Genomic DNA, 24995 nt, shown 5'->3' with positions numbered 1-24995 from the left:
TGTTCCCCCCCATCCGGTCGAAGCCGGAGTTCATGCGGTCCATTCCCATATTCACCATCGCTCCGCCTCCTGAAACACACACACATTTATATACATACTGTAGATATTACAGTGAGCAATGACGGAGTCATAACAACTGCTCAGGGTTTCTGCAGCGTTAAGGAAAGTAAAGGGAGAGATGTCTTTGTTATGGGCTATGGTTAGGGGTAAGGGTAGGGTTAGGTCAAATAATGTCATATTTGCATTAAAAATGACATAACTGAGCGAATGACACTTAATGACAGTTGTCATAAACATGCATAAAACCTCCTTCACATTCATGACATGTCATGATTATGAAGGTGTCATGTCAGTCTTATGCACACCCCTTCAAGCAAAGTGTTACCAAAACTTTTTTTAAAGACTAAGTAAAGAAATGTCAGGAATAAACTGAATGGAACACAATACGTCAGAATGATCTCTAAAGATAAATGTTGTGTATTAGCAACACTTCACAGACTGAAAATACAACTTCCAACAGATCTCCATTACATTTTCATTCATTTTACACAAACATACAAAAGCTTAACTATTCATAAATCAAGATTAGATAAGAAATCCTGTTTTTCCTTTGAATTAGGTTTTGACTGAGCCGATATTTGTCCTTTTTTATCCTAAAGTCACTTCATTTTGATAAATTTATTAGAAAAAAAGATTTCATATTTTTTTTATAATTTTTTTTTTTTAAGATTTAAACTTTATGTTCAATTTCAATGTTCAAGTCTTCATCTGTTCATTTTGTATATGAAGTAAATGTATCTTAAGGATGTTAAGATACTTGTGCTGGAAAACGAGACAGAAATACTGAGGAAGAGATTGATTTTTAGCAGATCATGTAACATAACTTTATAACGTTCTGCTTTAATTTATGGAAGAGTGAATTAAGACCCGCAGAAACCCTTAAAAAGGGTTTACATCAAATCAGAATGAATAGCATATGAATGTGATTTTGCGTGTGACCTAATCCAGAGCCCATGGGTCCCATCCCAGCATTCCCCATTCCTGCATATCCTCCACCTGATGGACAGAGAACAGAGAGTCAGCATCAGCTCACACACACACACACACACACACGCTCACACACACTCACTCGCACACTCACACACACACACACACACTCACTCGCACACACACACACACACACTCACTCACACACACACACACACACACTCTCTCTCACACACACGCACATGCACTCTCTCTCTCACACACACACACACGCACATGCACTCTCTCTCTCACAGACACACACACACAGAGAAAGAGAACACACCCAGACAAACGAGTCAGTCTCCAAAGGGGCGATTCATTCCCATGTCACTTCTGCCGAAGTCTCTGTCCATTCCTGCCATTCCAGAGCGATACACATCTGTGCACAAACACGAGCATTACAGTCTTCAGTAGAGCTGCTTTACAGCACAATCTGACGTTCTCATATCCGATTACGTTTACATAATTGATTCTGTTATTTTCCTGCACTATACAGTCATTCCACACACACGCACATGCCCTCTCTCTCTCACAGACACACACACACAGAGAAAGAGAACACACCCAGACCTCCAAACGAGTCTCCAAAGGGGCGATTCATTCCCATGTCACTTCTGCCGAAGTCTCTGTCCATTCCTGCCATTCCAGAGCGATACACATCTGTGCACAAACACGAGCATTACAGTCTTCAGTAGAGCTGCTTTACAGCACAATCTGACGTTCTCATATCCGATTACGTTTACATAATTGATTCTGTTATTTTCCTGCACTATACAGTCATTCTGTCTCAACTCAACCAGAGCTACCTGGCTAAAAATGTTGGTTTAGCATTTGGTCTTTCTTTGACCATTGAAAATTTACCCATGAAGCCACACTGATGTCCTCATATCTCTGGAAATGAGCCATATACGGCCTTAAAAATGAACATATCAAAAGAAACTTTTGTTGACCACTAGAATCTACAATTACACTGAGATACCTTTAATACTTCTTGAATTATAAGTGCGCAAACTTTGGAAAAAGAGCAATTTTATCACTCAGACAGGTATGTTTTATGCAATTGTTTTGATAGAGGGAAACAAGATATATTTTTAGTTTCAGCACTATTTGTTCTTCAAACATTTCTCTCTAAAAGAAAAAACTTCCAGCTAAATGCAGTGACCGAACATTTGGTTTTTGACCACTGAAAATGTGAACAATTTTATCATTTACTCCTGGACCCACACTGAGATGCCAATATCTCTGGAAATGAGCCATATCCGGCATTAAAAATGAAGATAGCAGAAGAAAAGTTTGTTGTGAACTATCATATACCGCAGCAAAGATTGCTAAAGTCATTTTACTGTTTACTGTTTACTAATCTCAGTGTAAGAACAACATGACGCTGCCATCTTTCTGAAGTCTTTTTTACGCCCCTGTAATTTGGCTCCGAATCTCAGGTGAAAATGGACATTTTGACCCTCTCCTCTACAAAACAGTGGATTATTCAGTAAATATTCATCTACGACATTTAATACTTTGGCTTTCATCACTATTAATGTATGTCTTTCTTCAGAAAAAATATGAACAAAATCAAAAATTGGAGCCGGGGAGGTTTCTGGAATTTGGTTGATTTGACAGGAATGATGCTATAGAATTACCCATGATTAGATTAGTGACTGTCAGACTGATGGAATGATGTCTTACCTCCCATTCGGCCCATGTCTCTGCCTCCGAATCCTCCCATTCCACCCATACAGTCCATCCCAGAGAAGCCTCCGCCCATCCCTACACACACACACACGCACACACACGCACACACACAGATGAGCGTCCTCACATGATCTCGGATGTATCTGCTCCAGATGAAAGTGATTCTCACCACTCATGCGGTTCATGTTGCTGCATCCCGGCCCATCCATCCCTGAGAAACAACCAACCCTGCGTTAACTCATCAATCCCAGCAAGGGTTCGATACACTCAAGATTCAGTGATCTTACTGGTGATAAATGCACATGAGCAAACATCGTGAGCATCATGATTTTAACCTTTTTATTTGATCATCATTAAAAATCACTTTAATGACCACCACTTCTTAACAGCATTAGATGATCTGATTAAAGCTTAAGCAGCAAAAACCCTGCTACAGTCAGTTTGATTCATTTGAGTTGATGAATCAAGCAATGAATCCATTTGAACAGTCCAATTAATTAAAAACACTTGATTCAATGCCTCATCTGCATCATTCCAAAACAAATAATGCTGTATTTTGCATGTAAATAAATAATGCTTTATTCATGCAAATAAAGTAAAGTGTAAAATTTGCATGAATAATTATGCAAACATGAACACACCTCCGGGTCCCATGGAGCCGACGGCCCCTCCACTGAGACGGTTGGCATTTATTGGCTGACCGCCGGGACCCAAACCCATCCCGACGCCTCCCAGACCTCCTGCAGCACACACCATAAACACACACTCACACAGAGAATTACACACATCTATATACAGCCCAAAACAAGCGCATAAGGCTCTTACTGGGTAACTGTGGCGCTTTCTCTGCAGGCCTGAAGTCATCTGGAGGAAGCGATTTATCATCCTACAGTAAACAGATGAACAGATGCATGAATCTGAGCTTCAGAAACACACAAAGATGTGTGGATGTGTAAAACGCTGGAGCGGCTCACCATTTTCACGTGCATCTGTCTGTCAAACAGCATCTGACTGTTGAACATGGCTGTGAGCGTGAGTGAAGGAAGACAAAGCACCCTAACTGCAGTACACACTAACAAGTGACCCATTTACAACCACAAACTCACAACTACACTAGACTGCAAATCCACAGCACACAAATTGGATAAAATCGTTAATTTTTAAGGTGAGACACTTGCTGCTTTGTGCTATTTTGCTTCCATAACGCATCCGCTTTCAGACTAGTGGAAAGAAAACATCTAAAATACACATTTAAGTGTTTATTTTATTGCACTTTATAAAGCGGATAGTTCCGGTCCTTGATTCTGATTGGCTGAGCCACGTTCGAAGCTGTTGTAAATTACTCTACAAAGTAACATACACCTTTGTTTACGTTTGTCTGTTGCTCGGCAACCACTTTGTTGCAACCACAACTGTTTCTGAGGAGCTACATTGTTTGGTGGAAGAATACTGTTTTTATTAATATCATTACACTTTATTTGAAAATCATTAGGATATTAAGTAAAGATCATGTTCCATGAAGATATTTTGTAAATTTCCTACCGTAAATATATCAAAACTTAATTTTTGATTAGTAATATGCATTGCTAAGAACTTCATTTGAACAACTTTAAAGATGATTTTCTCAATATTTAGATTTTTTTGCATCCTCAGATTCCAGATTTTCAAATAGTTGTATCTCAGCCAAATATTGTCCTATCCTAACAAACCATACATCAATGGAAAGCTTATTTATTCAGCTTTCAGATGATGCATAAATCTCAATTTCAGAAAATTGACCCTTATGACTGGTTTTGTGCTCCAGGGTCACATATGTTGTTTTGGTCTCTGTTGGCTGCAGCTGGACTTTAAGGTGGGCTGGAAGAAGCTGAAGGAGGTGTTCAGTATGGCTGGGACGGTGAGGAGGGCCGACGTTAAAGAAGACCAAGACGGGAAGAGCCGAGGCATGGGGACCGTCACCTTCGAGCAGCCGCTGGAGGCCGTACAAGCCATCTGTATCCTCTGCGCTCCGAAACCAGTGCATGAGGAAAGTTATCTGATTTAAAGAGTTTTAATGAATGCATATCACCATACTTTCCCCTGCTGATTATTTAGACTAAAGTTTTCTGAAATGTTAAGTGTAAATGTGAGAATGCAAATGAGGCATTATTTAATTAACTATGCACTCATTTCCAGAACATTAATCTGAGCATTGGATAAAAACACTTGTTTGATTTTGTTGCCATATTAGAGTTATCACTCCAGAATTCAGAACATACTGTCAACAGACCGAAAAAACAATCTAAATTTGCACCACGTTTTTAGAAATAAAATGTTGTATAAATCTGTGTCAGTAAAAGACTTCAGAATATAGAGAGGAATAAAGCTGTCTCCACTTCAGCAGCACTTACATACGCCAAAACCTAAAGGTATGAATTAGTTAAAAATCTGCAGATGCAAATAGATAATAAAGCAATAAGCCCCGTGAAGCCGTGGTTTACAGTGAATTTATAACAGCTAAGCTAACAACGCCCCTTAACTGTTATAAATTCACTGTAAACCACGGCTTCACGGGGCTTATTGCTTTATTATCTATTTGCATCTGCAGATTTTTAACTAATTCATACCTTTAGGTTTTGGCGTATGTAAGTGCTGCTGAAGTGGAGACAGCTTTATTCCTCTCTATATTCTGAAGTCTTTTACTGACACAGATTTATACAACATTTTATTTCTAAAAACGTGGTGCAAATTTAGATTGTTTTTTCGGTCTGTTGACAGTATGTTCTGAATTCTGGAGTGATAACTCTAATATGGCAACAAAATCAAACAAGTGTTTTTATCCAATGCTCAGATTAATGTTCTGGAAATGAGTGCATAGTTAATTAAATAATGCCTCATTTGCATTCTCACATTTACACTTAACATTTCAGAAAACTTTAGTCTAAATAATCAGCAGGGGAAAGTATGGTGATATGCATTCATTAAAACTCTTTAAATCAGATAACTTTCCTCATGCACTGGTTTCGGAGCGCAGAGGATACAGATGGCTTGTACGGCCTCCAGCGGCTGCTCGAAGGTGACGGTCCCCATGCCTCGGCTCTTCCCGTCTTGGTCTTCTTTAACGTCGGCCCTCCTCACCGTCCCAGCCATACTGAACACCTCCTTCAGCTTCTTCCAGCCCACCTTAAAGTCCAGCTGCAGCCAACAGAGACCAAAACAACATATGTGACCCTGGAGCACAAAACCAGTCATAAGGGTCAATTTTCTGAAATTGAGATTTATGCATCATCTGAAAGCTGAATAAATAAGCTTTCCATTGATGTATGGTTTGTTAGGATAGGACAATATTTGGCTGAGATACAACTATTTGAAAATCTGGAATCTGAGGATGCAAAAAAATCTAAATATTGAGAAAATCATCTTTAAAGTTGTTCAAATGAAGTTCTTAGCAATGCATATTACTAATCAAAAATTAAGTTTTGATATATTTACGGTAGGAGATTTACAAAATATCTTCATGGAACATGATCTTTACTTAATATCCTAATGATTTTTGGCATAAAATAAAAATTTATAATTTTGACCCATACAATGTATTGTTGACTATTGCTACAAATATACCCCAGCGACTTAACATTGCTTTTGTGCTGCAGGGTCACGTGTCTAAAGATTCATAAATCCAGATCCATTTATAGGGCCCTATGTAATCCTTTTTCCCAAATTCCGTTTTAATTTTTCTGGACTCCTTTTTTAATGGTTAAATTAAATTTTTAATATTTTATTAATCAAAAAGCATGTCTAATTAATGAAAATCATGAAACCTATACAATTTAACATCAATATATTAAAAGTTTAACAAATAATTAAATTTTTAGGGCCCTATAAAAAGTTAAATTTTTTTTCTCACGTTCTGTTTCATTGTTACCCAATTCTGTTTAAGCATGTCTAATTATTCGAATGCATAGGGGGGACAAAAAAAAGGGGGTTAATTATTAAAATTAAAACATGGGAGAAATATTGTGATTATTGCTTAAAAAAATGAAAATGTAATAATTTATTATTAGTAGTAGTAGTAGTATTACATACGTTCTACTGCACAATAATATGTGTGAAATATTGTGTGTCATCCGAAGCGCGCGATCCCGATAAATATACACAGATTTACAGTATTTAAGTATTCATGCAAACATAATCAGTTCTGTCTTAAGTGAACGTTTGAGGAAAAACATCAGATGTGTAACATTATATCAGATCCGTGTGTTACAGTAGCTCTTAATATATCGGCCATCTGTCTCAATGTTAATCTAACAATAAAAGAAAAGAGGGACTCACTCGCTGCTCTTGATTGAACTGTTTTTGTAGTTTTAATAAATCAATTTATTTGTAATGAACACACTAAAGTGATTTTTACATTTGATTATTTGTTTTTCTTACTTGAATGCTTTTGTTTAGATGTAAAATGAAAAAGCTAATGCATTATTTGTTTTTTTCTTATATTTGTTTATAATAACAAAGATAAAATAAAAAATAGCTATATTGTGATTATTAATATAGTAATTATTATTAAGAAAAGAACTGGAGGAAAAGATGCAACGTCGCAGGTGATTTTGTTTTGGAACCTTCAGAAAACTTTTAACTCTATTTTTCTCAAAATTTCGTCCGATTCCAACAAATCATACATCATTCTGAAGGTCTTTTAATGGAGAATGTGAACATAAAAATAACTCAGTTTTTAAAAATTTCTCATTGTGACTCATTTTTGCCAGCACAGGTCACATATTTCTGACCGAACCTTTATTTTGGCGGGTTGCCGTGAATACCTTTACACTTCTGTGTGTATATATGACAATAGTTTTACTCAAATGCGCTTCAGTGCATGCAGGATTCATATTTCAAGTCTTTTTGCAGCTTAATATTTACAGATACTAGTCCATATATAGTGTAATGACCTTTTTTTTTTAATTTATTCATCCAAACTTTGACAAATTCCGTGACGCTCCGCGTTATACAGTAAATTCAGTTTTTATGACTGGATCCCACGATTCCGTCCGCATTGCAGAAATAATAGGGCCCTACATTTACTACAGAAGCTTAATGACATTAAATATGAAGTCTTGTTTTCTGAGAAACTGATCAAAAGGAAGTGAGTTTATGATTAAAACAAGAACAAACATCAGAAAAATGGGCTCAGAAAAATCAACTTTATTCAAAGGGAAACGAGTTTTCATGACTCATTGACTTGTTTTTATTGTTTTAATCATAAACTCGCTTCATTTTCATTCCAGGAAATGTGTCTTGATTTAAGGGTGAACAGAAATACTGATGAAGAGATTCATTTTTTGCAGTTCATGCAACATTTAATGGCACGACTTTATGGATTTAAGACTTTCTGCTCCGATTTAAGATCTTTTTAGGCCTGAATTTGTATAAGAGTGAATGAAGACTTTGTAAGGCCTTTTTAGAGACCGGCAGAACCCAGTTCAGACTCACGTTTAGTGGTCGACCAATCTCTTGGAAAGCAGGATATAAAGCCGATATAATTTTATTTATTTGAATTGATATTTAAGAAATTTGAAATAATTTGGAAATGGATTAAAAAAATTAATGTTAAATAAACATACTTATACTTTAGATGAGAAAGTATATCACAAATAAATAAATATTTAATAAAAACAATTAAAAAGGAAGTAAACACTGCAACCAACAGGGCACTCAGTATTCTGGGAAGTTTGTGTGCATTGGGAATCATATTTTTTCAAATAAAGCCAAGGTAACACTCATTTTCCACACAGCACACAGTGGAAATTACATGAATTTGTAATACAAATTCGTAATAATTTGGTCACATGCACACTTCACAAGATCTCACAGCTGGATCCGACTAAGTTTGCAAGGTTTGTGAAATTAAAGGGGTCATATGCTGCCGCTCTTCGCGCCGTCAAAATAAAAGTCTGTCGCGCCGTCAAAATAAAAGTCAGTCGCACCGTCAAAATAAAAGTCCCACCTCAAACGCATCGGCCAAACAGGAAAACTTATCGGCCGATGCCGATATTTGAAAAATGGCAAATATCGGCCGATATATCGGCCGACCACTACTCACGTTGGCGACGAACACGGTGGTGCCGAGCCGTCCGGCCTGCAGCGCGCTGATGATCTCCGGAGGGATGTTGGGGTTGTTGGCGATGGAGGGAGGGATGTCTTGCCCTCGGCCCGCTCCGTACATCCGGCCCGATCTCTGCAGGACGCGCCGCGCATGCTCACCGTCCGGATCCTGAAACACACACGCGTCAGGAACCGTCTGCACAAACACACGCCAGACAGAATGACGCGCTTACCTCCTTAATGTTCAGCGGCCGTCCGTTCAGATCATGTTTGCTCATGACCTCGATGGCTTTCTTCACAAACTCTTCATCTTTGAACTCAACCACGCTGAAAGAGAAGAGCCGCAGTTATATCAATTAAATCTGTACTGCTTCTAATAGAAAACTATTCAAGCGGCTTTAATTTACAGTTGATTACTTGTTTAATGCTTGGAAAATATAAACAATATTAATAATAATCACTTCTTCTTGAACACTTGACGCTGCTGTCAGATACACAAAGCAAAACATTTCATTGTTTTAATTCATTTATATTTACTTAGGGTTTAAAATATTACTTTATTTAAATTTAATTAAGCTGATTACGTTTTTAATTCTTGAAAAATTCTGAATAATTTCCTACTGCTTATAAAACAATTTAACTACCTTTATTTCACAGATGATTACCTTTTTAAATGCTTGTAAAAAAAATTATAAAATTAAATTTAAATTATTAAAATAAAATAAAATAAAATAATTAAATTAAAATTATATAAATTATTTCTTGCTAGTAATAAAACAATTTATGTACATTTATTTCACATTTGATTAAATTTTTAAATGTTTGGGAAAATATAAATAACACAAATTTCTACTTGAATACATTTGTGACAATCAACAATCCAATGCATTAAATTATTCATATTTACTTTATTTAAATATTATTATTTTATGACCATCATTTATGTTTTCCCAAGCACTGAAAGAGTGATTCCTTTATACTAAATGAATAATACTTTTAAGTTGAATGCTTGAAAAAAAAAAAAATAATAATAATAATTAATAAGACTGCTTATAAAGCAATTAAGTCCCTTTATTTTGCAGCCAATTGCCTTTTTAAATGTTTGGGAAAACATAAATAATTTCGACTTGAATCCTCGATGCAAGTGTCTGGCAAATTAATGCATCAATTAAAACGTGCTTTTTTCTATATAAACGTTTCTTACCCGCAGCCCTGCAGAAGCGAGTCCACGAAGAACGAGGAGGAGGAGAGAGAGAGAACGACAAGAAAGAACATCATCAGAACCACATCAGCTCAAAGAGAAACAGCTGATTGATCATTAGTGCCTCAGAGAGATCGATTACAGCACATGCTCACGACTCTACTTTAACGAGCTGTTTGGAGCATTTCAGTGATGAGAGCAAATGAACTCGGGGCAAATGAAACTGGATCTTGTCGTTACGGGACAGAGAGAGAGAGAGAGAAGGGAACAGATGAAGGGGTTTAAGGAAAGACACCTGACAGAGATATGACTCTCGTAGGTCTGTTAAATCCAAATCAAAAACACCTAAGCAATCATCAGATGTGAGAGAGACAGATGGACCCCAGTCAAACGGGTCAACACCGATTTAAAAGACATCCGAATAATCGTCTTAATAGGCTTTTTCTGTAGCGCTCCACATCAACACACCGTCCCGAGGTCAAAGCTACGACAGTATATCAGCTCTACCGGCCCTGAGCACATGAGAGAGATGCTGCGGAGGCCTTGCAAACCTCACAGAGTCACCAACACTTACCCTTGACTTTCCTTCTCCATCCTTAAAGAGTTCCACGTATGTAACCTCACCAACTACATGAGACATACAAAGGGAAAATACCACAGAGAACAAGGCATTTAAATCACCAGGGGTCTGGTCTCCTTGGGTGCAACGCTAGAAAAGCCCAGTGAAACACACACACACACACACCTGAGACCCGCTCCTCGAAAAGCACCTCGACTGACACCTAGCGCTACATTCATTCCTCTATGCAAGATGCTACTGTACACACACAGGTAGAAAAATCACTAGGCCACCCACCTGTACAATCCTTCAACACTACAGTGATGACTCATCATGATGATGACTACAGCAAATACCACCATATATATATATATACACAGTATATATTCCCACCAGAACAGATTCAACTCCCCTGTCTGACATTCATGTTGCACGCTCGTCTAGATCGAGACGGATACGAGCTAAAGCTGAGAGAGGGACGGGACGCAGCATGGGTTACCTTTCTCACGCATTAGATCTTTAATTGCCTGCCACTTCATATCATAAGGGATATTGCTAATGAACACGCGGTTCCTGTGGGAGGCCTTCTGGTCCACCGAGCCGCTGCGGCGCTCTTTGTAGGGATGGTAGCGGTGCGACTTTCGGCTCTTCTCTTTGGGTTCTTTGTCCTCGGCGTCGCTGCAAACACACACAAGAGAGAGAACACAGTGAGAAAACACATAGAAACCATACAAACAGTACAAAGCAATGTAACTATATACATCCTTCTTCCTAAAAATAAGTGTCATGATAATAATAACACTCGGAAATGTATCAAAGCAACAATTTAGAAACAACTATTTTCTAAACAACTATTTTGTTCTTCTTTATATATATATATATATATTCATTCACTCTTGGTTCTGCCAAAAAAAGTTTGTAATGAAAAAACTGAGAATTTTTTTTTTAATGAAAAGTAGAAACTTTTTTTTTTCTTTTCATAAAACACTTAAAGGATAAACATTTTTCTTGATGACTTTTTTTTTATAAAACAAAAGTATAAACTTTCTTTATAAAAAATATTTCTAATGAAACACTACAAGCATAAACTTTTTTCTTTATATTTTTTCAAACGAAGCACTACAACGAGAAACATTTTTCTTTTAGGTATAAAACAAGTATAAACTTTTTTCTTTATAAAAGTATATTTTATAAAACACTACAAACATTTATTTTTTAAAAATAAAACACTACAAGCATAAACATTTTTTCTTTATAAAAATATTTTTATAAAACACTTTCTTTTATAAGCAGTGCTTTCTTAAAAACAAAAAAAGAGCGCAACAGTCAGGTTCCGGAAATAATAATTAAAACCCATTCATTTTCTTTATGGGGGAATTTTTTTTTAATAATAATAATAACCATTAAAAACAGACCTACTGTGAGCTTCGAGATTATTAATCGATAGTTGTTGAAACTTATTTCAACTTATTTTTAAATAATCATGGTTAAGAGCAGAATTGCAGTTGAGAAACTACATTACCCATGATTCAGCAGAGAACTCTCCACCAATCAAAACCTCAAAACGAGCTCTTTAGCTCCGCCCACTCATATGAAGCACCGCGAATGTGTTTTTGTCCCATTTTTAAATACTTTTTTTTTTTGCTTCGAAGCAAAGTTAGTAAAGATGTGATTCATCTGGTCGGTTTGGTTAATGGTTTAACGATCTTTAACGAAAACTAAACGGGGAAAAATACTTCCGGCCGCTGCTAAAGTGGGCGGGCTCTGTTGATCAATGGCGGTTGCTACGGGTTACCGCTCTGATTGGAGCGCAGCGCCACAAAACAAACAAACGACAGAAAAATACGCGCTAACTAGAGGAAATGTCTTCAGACACCTGCATTATGAACACAAACTGATATGAAGAAAAATAAACGCGTTTCTTTTGCGCTGTGAAAGCGCTGCGCTCGCGCACAGGCCTCGCTAGCAATACGCGAGTAGCAGACGCAACACATGCGAGATTTGAGTTTTAAAGAGCACCCAGTTACGTTTTAACGCCATTGGTGTTCTCCTGTGTCTGCTGGGGCTCCGCTTCTCCTTCGTCAGCGGGAGAATCGCCTGATTCCTCATGTTTGGTGTCAGTCAGGTCCAGCGTCGGCTCCGCGTCCGCCATCACTGCTGCTCCTCTCCAGCGCGCGTCTCTCCGCTCACGCAGCTATCGCGAGAACACGCGAGACTTCTTCTTCTTCTTCTTTTGTGTTTAATGGCGGTTGGCAAACCAGCTTAAGGTGCATTTCCGCCACCTACTGGGATGGAGTGTGAGGCCTCGATGAACGAATATATCATATACTACTAATAAAAAATAAAATAAAAAAAATAAAAAAAAATAAACTAAATTCTTCTAATCAAATCTGTATCTCTCAGATATTTTAGAAGAAAATCATAAACCCTTAGATGTTTCTGTGCATTCTGAAATATATTCATAACTGAAATGTCATTGATTTCCATATCTCTTAGTTTTTCAACAAGTTGCTTTCTTTGTCTATTATATGCCTCCTTCAGGGATCTTATCTATGCACAATCAGCTTGTAACACTCCAAAGAGAAAGGAAAACTTGAAATTGCATCATATGACCCCTTTAATAACCGCCAGCTTGAATGGTTTTGGGACTTGACCTAAAGACAACGACGAGTTAATAATATTGAGAAGCGGTTCTTCTGCTACAGGTAACAACTCTTTCAGTAATTTAGTGGGTACAGGATCTAACAGGCATGTTGTTGGTTTAGATGCAGTGATAAGTTTATTTAGCTCTTCCTGTCCTATAATTGTAAAGCACTGCAGTTTATCTTTTGGTGCGATGAATAGTCCCAAATCATGTTACCCTTAGAAATGCAAACAAAACATCAGAAGAGTCGCATGCATTAATTCGCCTGGAAGCCTGCTTTCGCACCTATCCTGTGTGTTGCATAACACTGGCCATATTTTCATGCACATCACCATTTAAAGGCAAGTTTGCATGCTCCACAGAGTGTACATCGATTCAAAATATTCCTGCGTGGAACATGCCTGTCCCAATATTCTCTTGTGCATGCTAATAATTTAATGAAGCGCTTGTTGTCTGATTGATTCCATAAATTAATTCTGAGCATCTCCTACCTTCACAGGCGTCCATCTATCCGCGCTGATCTCTAAATGCATGCAGGATGACGAGGTTCGCCTGGGAACATGTGTAGCGTTCACTATAACCACAGCCTGACGGCCATGAGCGGTAGTGACATCATGGCCTATTCTCTGAGTCTGGAGCAGAAGACGGCGTTTGCGTTCGTTGGGATGTTGCTGGTGTTTCTCGGGCTGTTGATCGTCAGGTGTTTCCGGATCCTGCTGGACCCTTACAGTAGCATGCCATCATCCAGCTGGGGCGACAGACTGGAGGGTCTGGAAAAAGGGACGTTTGAAAACGCTCTTACCTGAGACCACGTTCCCAAAGACACCAGACCCCCAGTCCATGGCTTCATTCTAGAGCCCCCTGAATCATATAAAGACTTTGCACCGTATGGGGGCATGCACACAGGATGCTAAATGTTTTAACTTGACACCTTCCGATAAATATACAATGTTTGGTGATGCAATGGCCAAAGACGCCTACTTGATGCATGCAAAGGGTTGGAAAATTTCAGAAACTTTCCAGAGATTTTGGAAACTTTCAGGGATTTTTTGGAAACTTTTGGAAAGTTTCCAGAAATTGTTTTGCAACCCTACACACAAAATAGCAGCGGTGGATCACAAGAACGTGTCCCCGGAGGATGTGAGAATTCATTAAAATGACACACCGTGACGCATGGCCTGCTGTTACGGCATCATACTTGGACAGACGTCAATTTTTAGAATGCATTGTCACACCATTTAGCCACTGGGCATCTCAGGGAAGAGTAGAGAAAGACTTGAATTAAAAGAACCGAGATGGCACACGTGCAAGACAACGCTAGGATGTAAACAGGGCAATTTGTCCCTTTCATTCATGCTGTCCGTCTAGCTTCCACCCCGTTTAGTAATGAAGTACATATGCAATGCGCCGGCCAAGCATTCGCACACTTGCGTAGAGTACGTTTCTCTCCTGTTTACCGTCATCTGGGTCTCCGAAGCCAATCGCACTAAAATAACCTGCTGTTTCTGAGAACTATGAAGCTGTGAAGTCTTATAGCAGTGCAAACGTCTCTGTAGACCCCTGTCTGTTATTCTAGCAAATCGTTTCTCTTCACTTACTGCCTATGAAAACATCTGCACACAGAGACTCTGCAGGACATGTCTGAAATTGTGACACATCCTGCCACCTCCGTGTTTGTTTGAGTGACAGAGGAAGGGTGTGTCACCATGACAACAGCAGAAAGATGCCAGCTGGATGCGAGTGATGCACCAATGAAAGCGTAGCTCATCTCCAGTGTTGTAGTGCTGTGAATCTGCCTTACTGGATTTCCGTGCCTTCATTTAGCGACGGTAGCGTATCTCTCACAGGACGATCTGTGTTTGTGTGCATCCGTGTGTGTGTGTGTGGTGGGTTCATGTGATGATGAAGATGATGAAGACCACTTTGTGTTTCTCTGATGCTGAGGAGGGGATGTCCCTCGCCGTGATGGTCTGTGTTCATCTGCTGGAATAAAACAGTTCTGGACCTCTTCCTTGTGCTGCCGTTTCTTTCCTAAAACTTCAAAATTCATTCTATTTACTTTCTATATTCATGTTGCACGTCTTACTGTAAATGATTAATCAGTGCACATTATGAATGTATTCGGTGTTGTGCAGTGATGCATTACTGTGTAGCTCACACACAGTCATTTTAAGCTGATTAGCATTTAAAATCAAGGTTACAGCAGTATTATCAGCTGAAAAATAGATGAACAATGCATTACCTCTGGGATATGTGGAGATACTCCTCAGAAGGATCTAAAATCCACTTTTGCGAACACTGCAAAATCCACTGCAATCTCGCATTCAGATCTGCATTCACACCCTCACCATTGTTTCCTACTGCACTCAGAAATGCATTTTAATATGCAAGTAAAATGGTTGTAAATGCTCTTTTATATAGTCTGTAAAGCAAACGTCAATCAGTATTTTGTGGCTCTTTCTCAGAAAGCAAACAGCACATCTCAGAAAACAGCAGCGCTGACGTGTCGCCTCACATCGTCAAACTATCAGGGTAAACCGGACTACACATGCTGCTGGATTTAGACAATATCAGTGCGAAACGCATCTGCATCACTACTCTCAGCCTGAATGAGATGGTCTGTAACCATAGTGACCGCTTTACGCTGGTGTCTGTGTCCATAGTAACTGACCACTTGTGTCTGCAACCATAGCAATGGCTGTTCATAATCATATTGATGGGTGACTGCTTTCAGAAAGTTGTGTCTGTCACACACACACACACACACACGTTGTGTTTCCATGTTTTATGGGGACATTCCATAGGCGTAATGGTTTTTATACTGTACAAACTGTATATTCTATTGCCCTACACCAACCCTACCCCTAAACCTACCCCTCACAGGAAACTTTGTGCATTTTTACTTTCTCAAAAAAACTCATTCTGTATGATTTAGAAGCTTGTTTCCTCATGGGGACCTCAAAAATGTCCCCACAAGGTCAAAATTTACTAGTATTACTATCCTTGTAGGGACATTTGGTCCCCATAACGTGATAAATACCAGGTACACTCGCACGCACACACTCACTCACTCACTCACTCACTCACACACACACACACACACACACTCTAACACTCACACACACACTCCCACTCACACACTCACACACACACACACACACACACACTCTAACACTCACACACACACTCCCACTCACACACTCACACACACACACACTCTAACACTCACACACACACACACACTCCCACTCACACACTCACACACACACACGGAGCGCTGCGCCTCAGCACGATCCTGTAGTGTTTAGGGATAACATTGTGTCTTTTTACCGGAGGCGCGCTGGGGGATTCGTGAAGGGCAGAAAAAGCAAAACACTCAATTGATGTCGACTGTGAGGGAGTCAAACCTGATTTAGATCACATAATCGGTCTGAAATCACATCCAGTGTCTCTAAAATGCAGCTCGGCTCAAGGTCAAGAGGTCACACGGCCACGCCCACATCACCTCCAGCCAATCAAAGGAGAGCAGTGTTGCCAATTTAGCTACTGCACACACACACACACACACCCACTCACCCTCACACACACACACACACACTCCCACTCACACACTCACACACACACACGGAGCGCTGCGCCTCAGCACGATCCTGTAGTGTTTAGGGATAACATTGTGTCTTTTTACCGGAGGCGCGCTGGGGGATTCGTGAAGGGCAGAAAAAGCAAAACACTCAATTGATGTCGACTGTGAGGGAGTCAAACCTGATTTAGATCACATAATCGGTCTGAAATCACATCCAGTGTCTCTAAAATGCAGCTCGGCTCAAGGTCAAGAGGTCACACGGCCACGCCCACATCACCTCCAGCCAATCAAAGGAGAGCAGTGTTGCCAATTTAGCTACTTTGTAGCTAGATTTAGCGACTTCCCTGCCCCTTTTGAGACTTTTTTTCTAAACTTTAGGAACAAATATAGCAACTTTTTGGACAAACCGTATCTTAAGTTCTCATCTTGCCCACTGATCAGCATTCATCTTTATACAGATCAGTGAATTTGCCATTATGGTGTCATCTAGTGACATTTAGCTACCAGTTTTAGCTATACTTTCAACTGAAAGCAGTTGGAGGAGAGACAGAGAACAACATCACCTACCGCTCATTTCGGTGACCTTTCCTATTAATCGCACTGGAGCGAAACCTTTCCAAGGTCGGCCGGACGGCTGCGGTTTTCACAGGTGTGTGAAAACATTATACAACTTAAGAGCAATAAGGAAGTATTTTAGTAATGTGTCAGAAGCGCCCAGAGCAAGTTCCCATTATTGCTGGCTTTACATTAACCCCATCAACAGAGCAACACTTCACATGACCAGGCATCACACCTCATACACCTCTGCGTCATAAAGAGCAAGCGATGAAATCTTTACAAGAATCTTATGTTTCATGTTAATTTGATGTTATAAAAGGACTTTGGACTTGCTTGGTTTGTGGATTCCCTGTCGATCACACACCCAGATACCAAATACTATACAAATGACGGGACTCTGTTTGTATGATCTGCTGTTATAATAAATTGAAATCTCCTCCATCTGAACACTCGCTCTTTAGATACTGCAAGTTACAATTAAACACAAGCATTGACAAACAATCACAACTCATAAAACCAGGCAAAACTCAAAGCATCTCCAGTATCCATAACCTCTCAGGGTCTTTATATGCTGTTAATTTTTAAGCACTTCATTGGCGTCACCTTTGATGGAGCGAGAACATATTTACCCCCATCAGGACCAATGAGCTTCCACCTGTTCAGCGGCTATATAAAGTGACACATAAACACATCAGCTAAACTCACAGTGGTCTGATTCTCAAGCATCTGAGACTCAAAGAAAGAGACCTGGTCTGGAAGCTCAGAAGAGCTCAATCTATTGTACTCTTTGACCCACTGAAGCCTCCTGATGGAGAACCCCGGGTTCGAGAGATCTAAAGACGACCCTCCACAGTACGAGGAGACGTCTTTCTGCGGAAACGGGTTCAATAACGGGGAACGGCGAGCCGTGCGGCCGTCTGTGGTCAGTGCTTTTGGGCACAACACCCTGGACCGGGTGCCAAACGTTGACTTTTATCGTAATGCGGCGAGCATCAGCGGACACAGAGTCGTCAGACCTTCCCTACAGGAGCTGCACGAAGTTTTCCAGAAGGTGAGTCACACCTGAAAAGAACAATAATCAAGAAAGCAAAAGCCTCACTGATGATCCGTTCTTCCCATGCACCACATCATATTTTAATAACACAAATCAAACACACGATTCATGATTCGGTGTTTAGAGCACAGGCAGTCTGTTGAGCTGATTATAGGTTAATTGCAGAAGTGGGTGTCGTAACGGTGACCCGACGCAGACAAAGATCAATAACCAACCTAATGAGAAAGCCTGAGAGAGAAGCATGAGTAACGAGCTTCTGCGGCTAATGCATTGATCCGCTGGCCTTAAACAGGGTAATTAATGCAAACAAGGGCTGAAAAGTTTGCGCTGATTCAGAAAGCACGCATGCACACAGTCCTGATGTCGGAGAAAGTTATTTGTGTATGTTTCCAATACATTTGTTCAAGAAAGTAACGAGCCAAGTCACTCTTTAAATGATCTTCTCTGGGCATCCAAGTCTTTTGAGTCACAGAACACAGAACTCATTTATGCATATGAGATCATTAATAAATGTCACATCTGGGTAGTTGCCGCGTAACTCGTCCACTGACTTTTTAGCAACATCAAAATGTAAATATTTGCATAAGAGAAAATGAATATTTTAACCACCATTTTTGTTTTTCACTATTTTAATCACCTTTTTAAATGGTGAGCAATAAATTCATAAACCTTACATGTTTGGGAAATATTGACATGCAGGGGAAATATTTATAATATGGCTATTTATATATATATATCAATTATATATATTCACTATTTACTAATTAATTTCCTGATTTTATTTCATTCGTGGCCATGATTTACTAATTTGTTCCCTCACAGTAAATTGAGTTAGTACAACGTGGTCACGACTTATTAAAAAGACGGAACAAATTAGCAAATTGTGGCCATGATTAAATAAAATGAGGGAATGTATTAGTCGAGTATAAGTTCTTATGTCATAATTTATGTCATACGCAGGAATGCAGACATAAAAGCTGCATGTATAATTTTGAAAGATGCACAGTTTCAGTTTGTTTGAACTTCTCTGTTTATCATCAGAATGGAGGCCTTGATATTCCCAGTACGGTCGAGGACAGAGAAGGAGCGGATACCTCGACGCTGGGCGATGTGGAGTCCATCATCCCGCTGGAAGACAAGGAAGCCGGAGGCATAGTGAAGTTTGGATGGATCAAAGGAGTTCTGGTGAGTTATGTGGCATCAGCACTTTTCTAGCACGCTTAATATGCGCTCTGCTGCAGTTTGACCGTGTGGTGTGTTTGCAGGTGAGATGCATGCTGAATATCTGGGGTGTCATGCTGTTCATACGGCTGTCGTGGGTGTTTGGACAAGCGGGAATAGGTGAGATGTTCATCTGTGTGACCTTCATAAACCTTCCCTGAACACACAGCAGGTGCTCATTTACATTCAGCACAGAAAACTACATTCCTGCATACGTGCGCACACACAATCTGATCCCAGCTCAGCGCAGACAAACCCACAAAATAAAGGTCCTAAAAGAAAATAGAAAAAACATTTTTGGTTCATGCTTAAAATAAAAATAAATTTATAATTAGAAGAACCTTTTTCCACTTTAAAGAACCTTTTAAGGTTCCATGGATGTTGAAGGTTCTTCATGCTAATAAAGAACTGTTATTTTTTAAAGAGAGAGGAAGATTTATACTCAGAGAGGCTCTTTCAGACATCTGGAGACTCCGCAGAGTTCTGTTTGAAGATTGAAGCATGAACGTTTCTGAAATAGAAATAGACAGAAATGAGTCAGTTGTTGACACACAGAAAGTGTCTGAAGCTAAAAGCAGAAACATGAAGAGACTCAAGGGACTGTTTTCATAGTAGACGTAAAGAAGACACCCAGAACGTTTTTCACAGGCAAACACTACAAACGTTGACTTTTAGATTGGTCAGTGTGCTGAGAAACGCTGGGGTTTGTACTTCTGATGGCAGACTTTGGTATCTTGACACATCTGAATAAATTTAAGGAATTTCTAAAAACCAATTAAAGGAATAAATTAAAGCAATGTTCTTCCTCAGTATTTTAGTCTCGTTTTCCAGTGCAGATGTCTAAAGATTCTTAAATCAATTACAAATGAAGTCTTGTTTTCTGGGAAATCTATTAATAATTAAGTGTAATTATGATAAAGGACAACTATCTGCCAATGGCAGATCAACTTATTTCAACATATTATATCTTTGTCCTTGTTTTAAGCATAAACTCACTTAATTTTGTTCAATTTCTCAGAAAACAAGACTTTATATGTGACCCTGCAGCACAAAAGCAGTGTTAAGTCGCTGGGGGATATTTGTAGCAACAGCCAACAATACATTGCATGGCTCAAAATTATACATTTTTCTTTTATGCCAAAAATCATTAGGATATTAAGTAAAGATCATGTTCCATGAAGATATTTTGTATGTTTCCTACCATAAATATATCAAAACTTAATGTTTGATTAGTAATATGCATTGCTAAGAACTTCATTTGAACAACTTTAAAGATGATTTTCTCAATATTTAGATTTTTTTGCACCCTCAGATTCCAGATTTTCAAATATTGTCCTATCCTAACAAACCATACATCAATGGAAAGTTTATTTATTCAGCTTTCAGATGATGTATAAATCTCAATTTCAAAAAATTGACCCTTATGACTGGTTTTGTGCTCCAGGGTCACATGTGTTCATTTGCATCTCAATTTAAAGACGTTTATATATTTGCATTGGAAAACAAGACATTCTTTTTTTTGCAGTGCATGCAACATTTAATGCCATGACTTTAAAAAACTAGACTTTCTGCTCTGATTCAAGAGCTTAAATCTGTGGAAGGGCGAATGAGGACTTTTTGAGACCCGCGTGATGTGAGATTCCTGCGGTCTGGTTCTCAGGAGAAACATCTGAGAAGGTGTTAGTCTCTCTGTGCTCGGTCAGCGGCGCTGAAGGTCACTGCTGGTGTTAATGGCGCGTAACTAATGGAGCCTCAGAAGTTTGAGTTTCTAAGAAAGTGCAGTTTCAGTCAGACACCTCGAGCTGCGGGCCAAACACATTACAGGCCATCAGAAGCTCACTGCAGTTACGCATTTTATGAGGTGTGAGAGACTGCAGGCGCTGAGCGCTTTTATTCCTCAACGATCTCATTATAGCGCTGAACAAACACACTCACTGAACTGAAGCATGCTGGGTGTTGAGTGTGTGTGAGACTATAAGTGTGAGTTAGTTTAAATACTAAAATAAAAATGAATAACTCAGCCAAAAATGCACTCACCATCATAGCATCGTTCCTTTCTTCTGTGAAACACAACAGATTGAAACTTAAGTGGTTATTTATTGAAATGGCTCATCTGATGTATTCGGGCTCATATGTTCATGTTACCTGTCAAAGCATCGGTGTGTTGCAGGTTTGGGGATAGTGGTTGTGTTGCTGAGCATTGTGGTGACCAGCGTCACCTGTCTGTCCATGTCAGCTATATGTACCAACGGTGTGGTACGAGGAGGTAAAGCACACTTTACATGAGTATAGCAACTAGATCAGGTCTTCATCTGAGCTCACGGAGTGTGTTTGTGCTCTAGGTGGAGCATATTATCTGATTTCCCGCACTTTGGGACCTGAATTCGGCAGCTCCATCGGTCTGATATTTGCGTTCGCCAATGCCGTGGCCGTGTATGTCGTGGGGTTTGCTGAAACTGTGGTGGAGCTTCTCAAGGTACAGATCCACAAAAATGATAAAACCAGCCTTGAAATCCAGCTGCTTCTAAATACGTCTATCTGCTCTGTTCAGGAAAGCAACGCTCTGATAGTGGATCCAGTGAATGACATCAGGATCATCGGCTGTATAACAGTGGTTCTGCTGATGGGCATCACTGTGGCGGGAATGGAGTGGGAGGCCAAGGTAAGAACAGGAGCATGCTGGGATTGAGTTTGTAGGCATGGCAGCAGATTGAGAACCTTGTCTCTCTCTATAGGCTCAGGTAGCTCTGTTGGTGATCCTGCTGCTGGCCATTGCCAATGTATTTGTGGGAACAGTGATTCCCTCCACACAGGACAAGCGTTCCAAAGGCTTCTTTAACTATCGAGGTGAGACAGACCAGAAACACTGCCATCTGTGCCTGAAATTTTAGGTATAAATAATCATACTTACCCCTCTGAGGCCCAAAGCATCAGGACCATGAATGTCCCCCCATATTTCGATTCTCGAAATTCTACATGCAATCCTAAATGTGTGCTTAAAGCCTTAGGGGTCGCATTTTACTGCACTGCTTTACCATTGTTTTTCACGCATGACGCAGTGTTCTAAAAACGTAGCGATTAAGTTAAAAGAAGTCCACCAAGACTTACGTTTACTTTCATGTCACTACCTGCTTTTTTTAAACACAAATGGCCCCTTGAAGTTATTTATTGTGACTTACCCTAATCCAAACCCAACGTTTTGGAGCTTGACGAGACTTATAGTATAAACTGTCATGCCACTCAATTCAATATAAGAGTGATTAAATCGCTATTTTGATCATTTTCAGGCCTCCGAAATGCCATTGTTGTGTAACCAAACGGCCAAAACGCATTAAATGTTTTGCGTTTTTAATTGAAAACTAAGAAAATACATTAAGCATTTTAGAAAAAAATACTACAAAAACAGTGAATGCTTGATTTAAAAAAAAAAAAAAAAAAATTCTAAATTTAGGTAGAATTTAATTTTTTATTCTATATAGCCTATTAAAATATTATTAAAAATTGTTTTTTTTTAAATATACTATTTTTATATAAAAAAAACACTAGCTTCTCTAATCTTTTTAGTATTCTATCTATTGTCTTCTTTTTATTTATTATACAATTAACAAAAGCAAAAAAAGTCCTCTAATACTAGCTTGCTCTATTCTGTTTCTATTCTAGTTTTCTTTTTATTTATTATATTATTTTAAAAACAACAACCTTGCTGCATGTACTGCGTTATGCTAACTGAGGTTATAGCACGCACTTGCATATCATTGCTCTCTTGTTGGTTTGGATTGCTTCCATTGTCCTCATTTGGATAAACGCGTCTGCTAAATGACTAAATGTGAATGTAACAGTGATGACTGATGACGTGAACACTGGCAGATATTCATGAAGTCAGTGTCAGTAGTAAGTCCTGAAAATGAAATCCTGCCGTGTCGAACACATCTCATCTCTGTCTAAAACAGAATCCATCGCGAAGGAAAACTTTCTTCCGGAAAGGATATTTGTGTTGTTTAACATTTAATTATTGCAGGTTTGCGTCATATTCTGAGTTGCATTTTGAGGAATACTGAATCTGTGTTTTTTGTTTTTTTGTGAGTGATGAATTAATGCATATTCATATTTATTTTAGAACTACAGTAATATCTTCTGATTTCTGTCACCATGGCAACACCAGAGCTGTCAATCAATAAATTGGAAACAAAGTAACTTGCGTTACTTATTTGAAAAAGTATCTCAGATATTCTCTTGTAAATTAAAAAGTAATGCGTTACTTCACTAGTTACTTGAAAAAGTAATCTGATTACGTAACTCGCGTTACTTGTAGTGCGTTACCCACAACACTGAACGCCTCTGGTTTTTCAGGACCCTCAGGCAGCTCTTCCCAAAGGAACGCTGCTGGCCATCTTTATCACAGGAGTTACGTATTTGGGCATCGCGCTGGTTGTTTGTGAGTCCTGAACGCACACTTGAAATTACTCTAGTCTCAGTCTGGATGTCTAACAGAAAGACTGTGCTGATTCTCTGCAGCTGTGACGGTCGTTCGAGACGCGACAGGGAACCGCAACGACACTATCCAACCGGGTTTGAGCTGCAACTTCTCCTCGGCCTGTGATCTGGGCTACGACTTCTCAATCTGCCAAACCACCAAATGCAACTACGGCCTCATGAACAACTTCCAGGTGGGAGTCTTGAACATACGTGACCTGAAATCCAGTGCATGGCTGAAACTCATGGAAATAATTGAGTTTGAAATGATTCTCTCTTGTGTGTTTGTGTGCAGGTAATGACTCTAGTATCTGGGTTCGGACCTCTCATCACGGCGGGAACGTTCTCGGCCACGCTCTCCTCAGCTCTTGCGTCTCTAGTGAGCGCGCCCAAAGTCTTCCAGGTCAGAGTTCACACGCACACCATTTAAACCCAATAAATATCTAATCAGCTTTAGACGTTTATAGGACAATCTTAAAATACAATAAAAGACGGCAGTACATTGTAAAGAAGCTCTTAAAAGTGAATCCGTCCACAGGCTCTATGCAAGGACAACATCTACAAGGCGCTCAAGTTCTTCGCCAAAGGTCACGGGAAAAACAACGAGCCAATCAGAGGATACATCCTGACCTTCTTCATCGCTGTAGCATTCATCCTCATCGGTAAATATAACAGTGATTGACTGATTTCATGAGACAGATGTGATCATGTAACAGCGGTTGTTTGTGTCTCAGCTCAGCTCAACACCATCGCTCCCATCATCTCCAACTTCTTCCTGGCTTCATACGCCCTCATCAACTTTTCCTGCTTCCACGCGTCATACGCCAAATCCCCAGGTCCTGTCTAGACTTTTAGACACACACACACACACACACACACACACACACACACACACACACA

General features: G+C 39.4%; 4 protein-coding genes across 4 annotated transcripts in view; 3 read left to right on the top strand and 1 right to left on the bottom strand.

Moving 5' to 3' along the window:
• slc24a5 (solute carrier family 24 member 5) overlaps window positions 1-5222 on the top strand; it is a 21041-nt gene extending 15819 nt beyond the window's left edge. Inside the window, exon 10 of the mRNA XM_016552170.1 lies at window positions 5204-5222. The gene's annotated coding sequence lies outside the window, so the exon portion shown is untranslated. The remainder of the gene's footprint in view (window positions 1-5203) is intronic.
• Window positions 1-12778, bottom strand: part of LOC107739991 (myelin expression factor 2-like) — a 13575-nt gene extending 797 nt beyond the window's left edge. The window contains exons 1-15 of the mRNA XM_016552265.1: window positions 12590-12778; window positions 11062-11240; window positions 10578-10630; window positions 10007-10014; window positions 9036-9129; window positions 8801-8971; window positions 5742-5895; window positions 3696-3745; window positions 3547-3607; window positions 3363-3461; window positions 2891-2932; window positions 2716-2796; window positions 1594-1689; window positions 1000-1056; window positions 7-69 (exon numbers count right to left, since the gene is read on the bottom strand). Coding sequence (XP_016407751.1) covers window positions 7-69; window positions 1000-1056; window positions 1594-1689; window positions 2716-2796; window positions 2891-2932; window positions 3363-3461; window positions 3547-3607; window positions 3696-3745; window positions 5742-5895; window positions 8801-8971; window positions 9036-9129; window positions 10007-10014; window positions 10578-10630; window positions 11062-11240; window positions 12590-12714 — 1333 coding nt within the window. The 5' untranslated portion in view covers window positions 12715-12778. The remainder of the gene's footprint in view (window positions 1-6; window positions 70-999; window positions 1057-1593; window positions 1690-2715; window positions 2797-2890; window positions 2933-3362; window positions 3462-3546; window positions 3608-3695; window positions 3746-5741; window positions 5896-8800; window positions 8972-9035; window positions 9130-10006; window positions 10015-10577; window positions 10631-11061; window positions 11241-12589) is intronic.
• A 988-nt stretch (window positions 12779-13766) lies between these two features.
• Window positions 13767-14129, top strand: ctxn2 (cortexin 2). The gene has a single exon (XM_016552180.1). It carries the CDS (start codon window positions 13767-13769, stop codon window positions 14010-14012), a length of 246 nt encoding a protein of 81 aa, XP_016407666.1. The 3' UTR covers window positions 14013-14129.
• A 4026-nt stretch (window positions 14130-18155) lies between these two features.
• LOC107739981 (solute carrier family 12 member 1-like) overlaps window positions 18156-24995 on the top strand; it is a 13702-nt gene continuing 6862 nt past the window's right edge. The window contains exons 1-13 of the mRNA XM_016552254.1: window positions 18156-18398; window positions 19443-19586; window positions 19667-19742; window positions 21793-21888; window positions 21965-22098; window positions 22174-22284; window positions 22358-22469; window positions 22910-22929; window positions 23973-24057; window positions 24138-24289; window positions 24391-24498; window positions 24634-24757; window positions 24830-24931. Of these exons, the coding sequence (XP_016407740.1) occupies window positions 18156-18398; window positions 19443-19586; window positions 19667-19742; window positions 21793-21888; window positions 21965-22098; window positions 22174-22284; window positions 22358-22469; window positions 22910-22929; window positions 23973-24057; window positions 24138-24289; window positions 24391-24498; window positions 24634-24757; window positions 24830-24931 (1507 nt within the window). The remainder of the gene's footprint in view (window positions 18399-19442; window positions 19587-19666; window positions 19743-21792; window positions 21889-21964; window positions 22099-22173; window positions 22285-22357; window positions 22470-22909; window positions 22930-23972; window positions 24058-24137; window positions 24290-24390; window positions 24499-24633; window positions 24758-24829; window positions 24932-24995) is intronic.

This window comes from Sinocyclocheilus rhinocerous, unplaced genomic scaffold, assembly GCF_001515625.1.
Source record: "Sinocyclocheilus rhinocerous isolate Xijiao unplaced genomic scaffold, SAMN03320098_v1.1 scaffold3689, whole genome shotgun sequence".
In the NCBI taxonomy this organism is placed as follows: Eukaryota; Metazoa; Chordata; class Actinopteri; order Cypriniformes; family Cyprinidae; genus Sinocyclocheilus; species Sinocyclocheilus rhinocerous.
This window is presented reverse-complemented; position numbering and strand designations above follow the sequence as displayed.

Excerpts from the sequence above, each read along its gene's own strand:
- ctxn2 (XM_016552180.1), top strand. The coding sequence starts at position 13,767 with ATGTGTAGCGTTCACTATAACCACAGCCTGACGGCCATGAGCGGTAGT.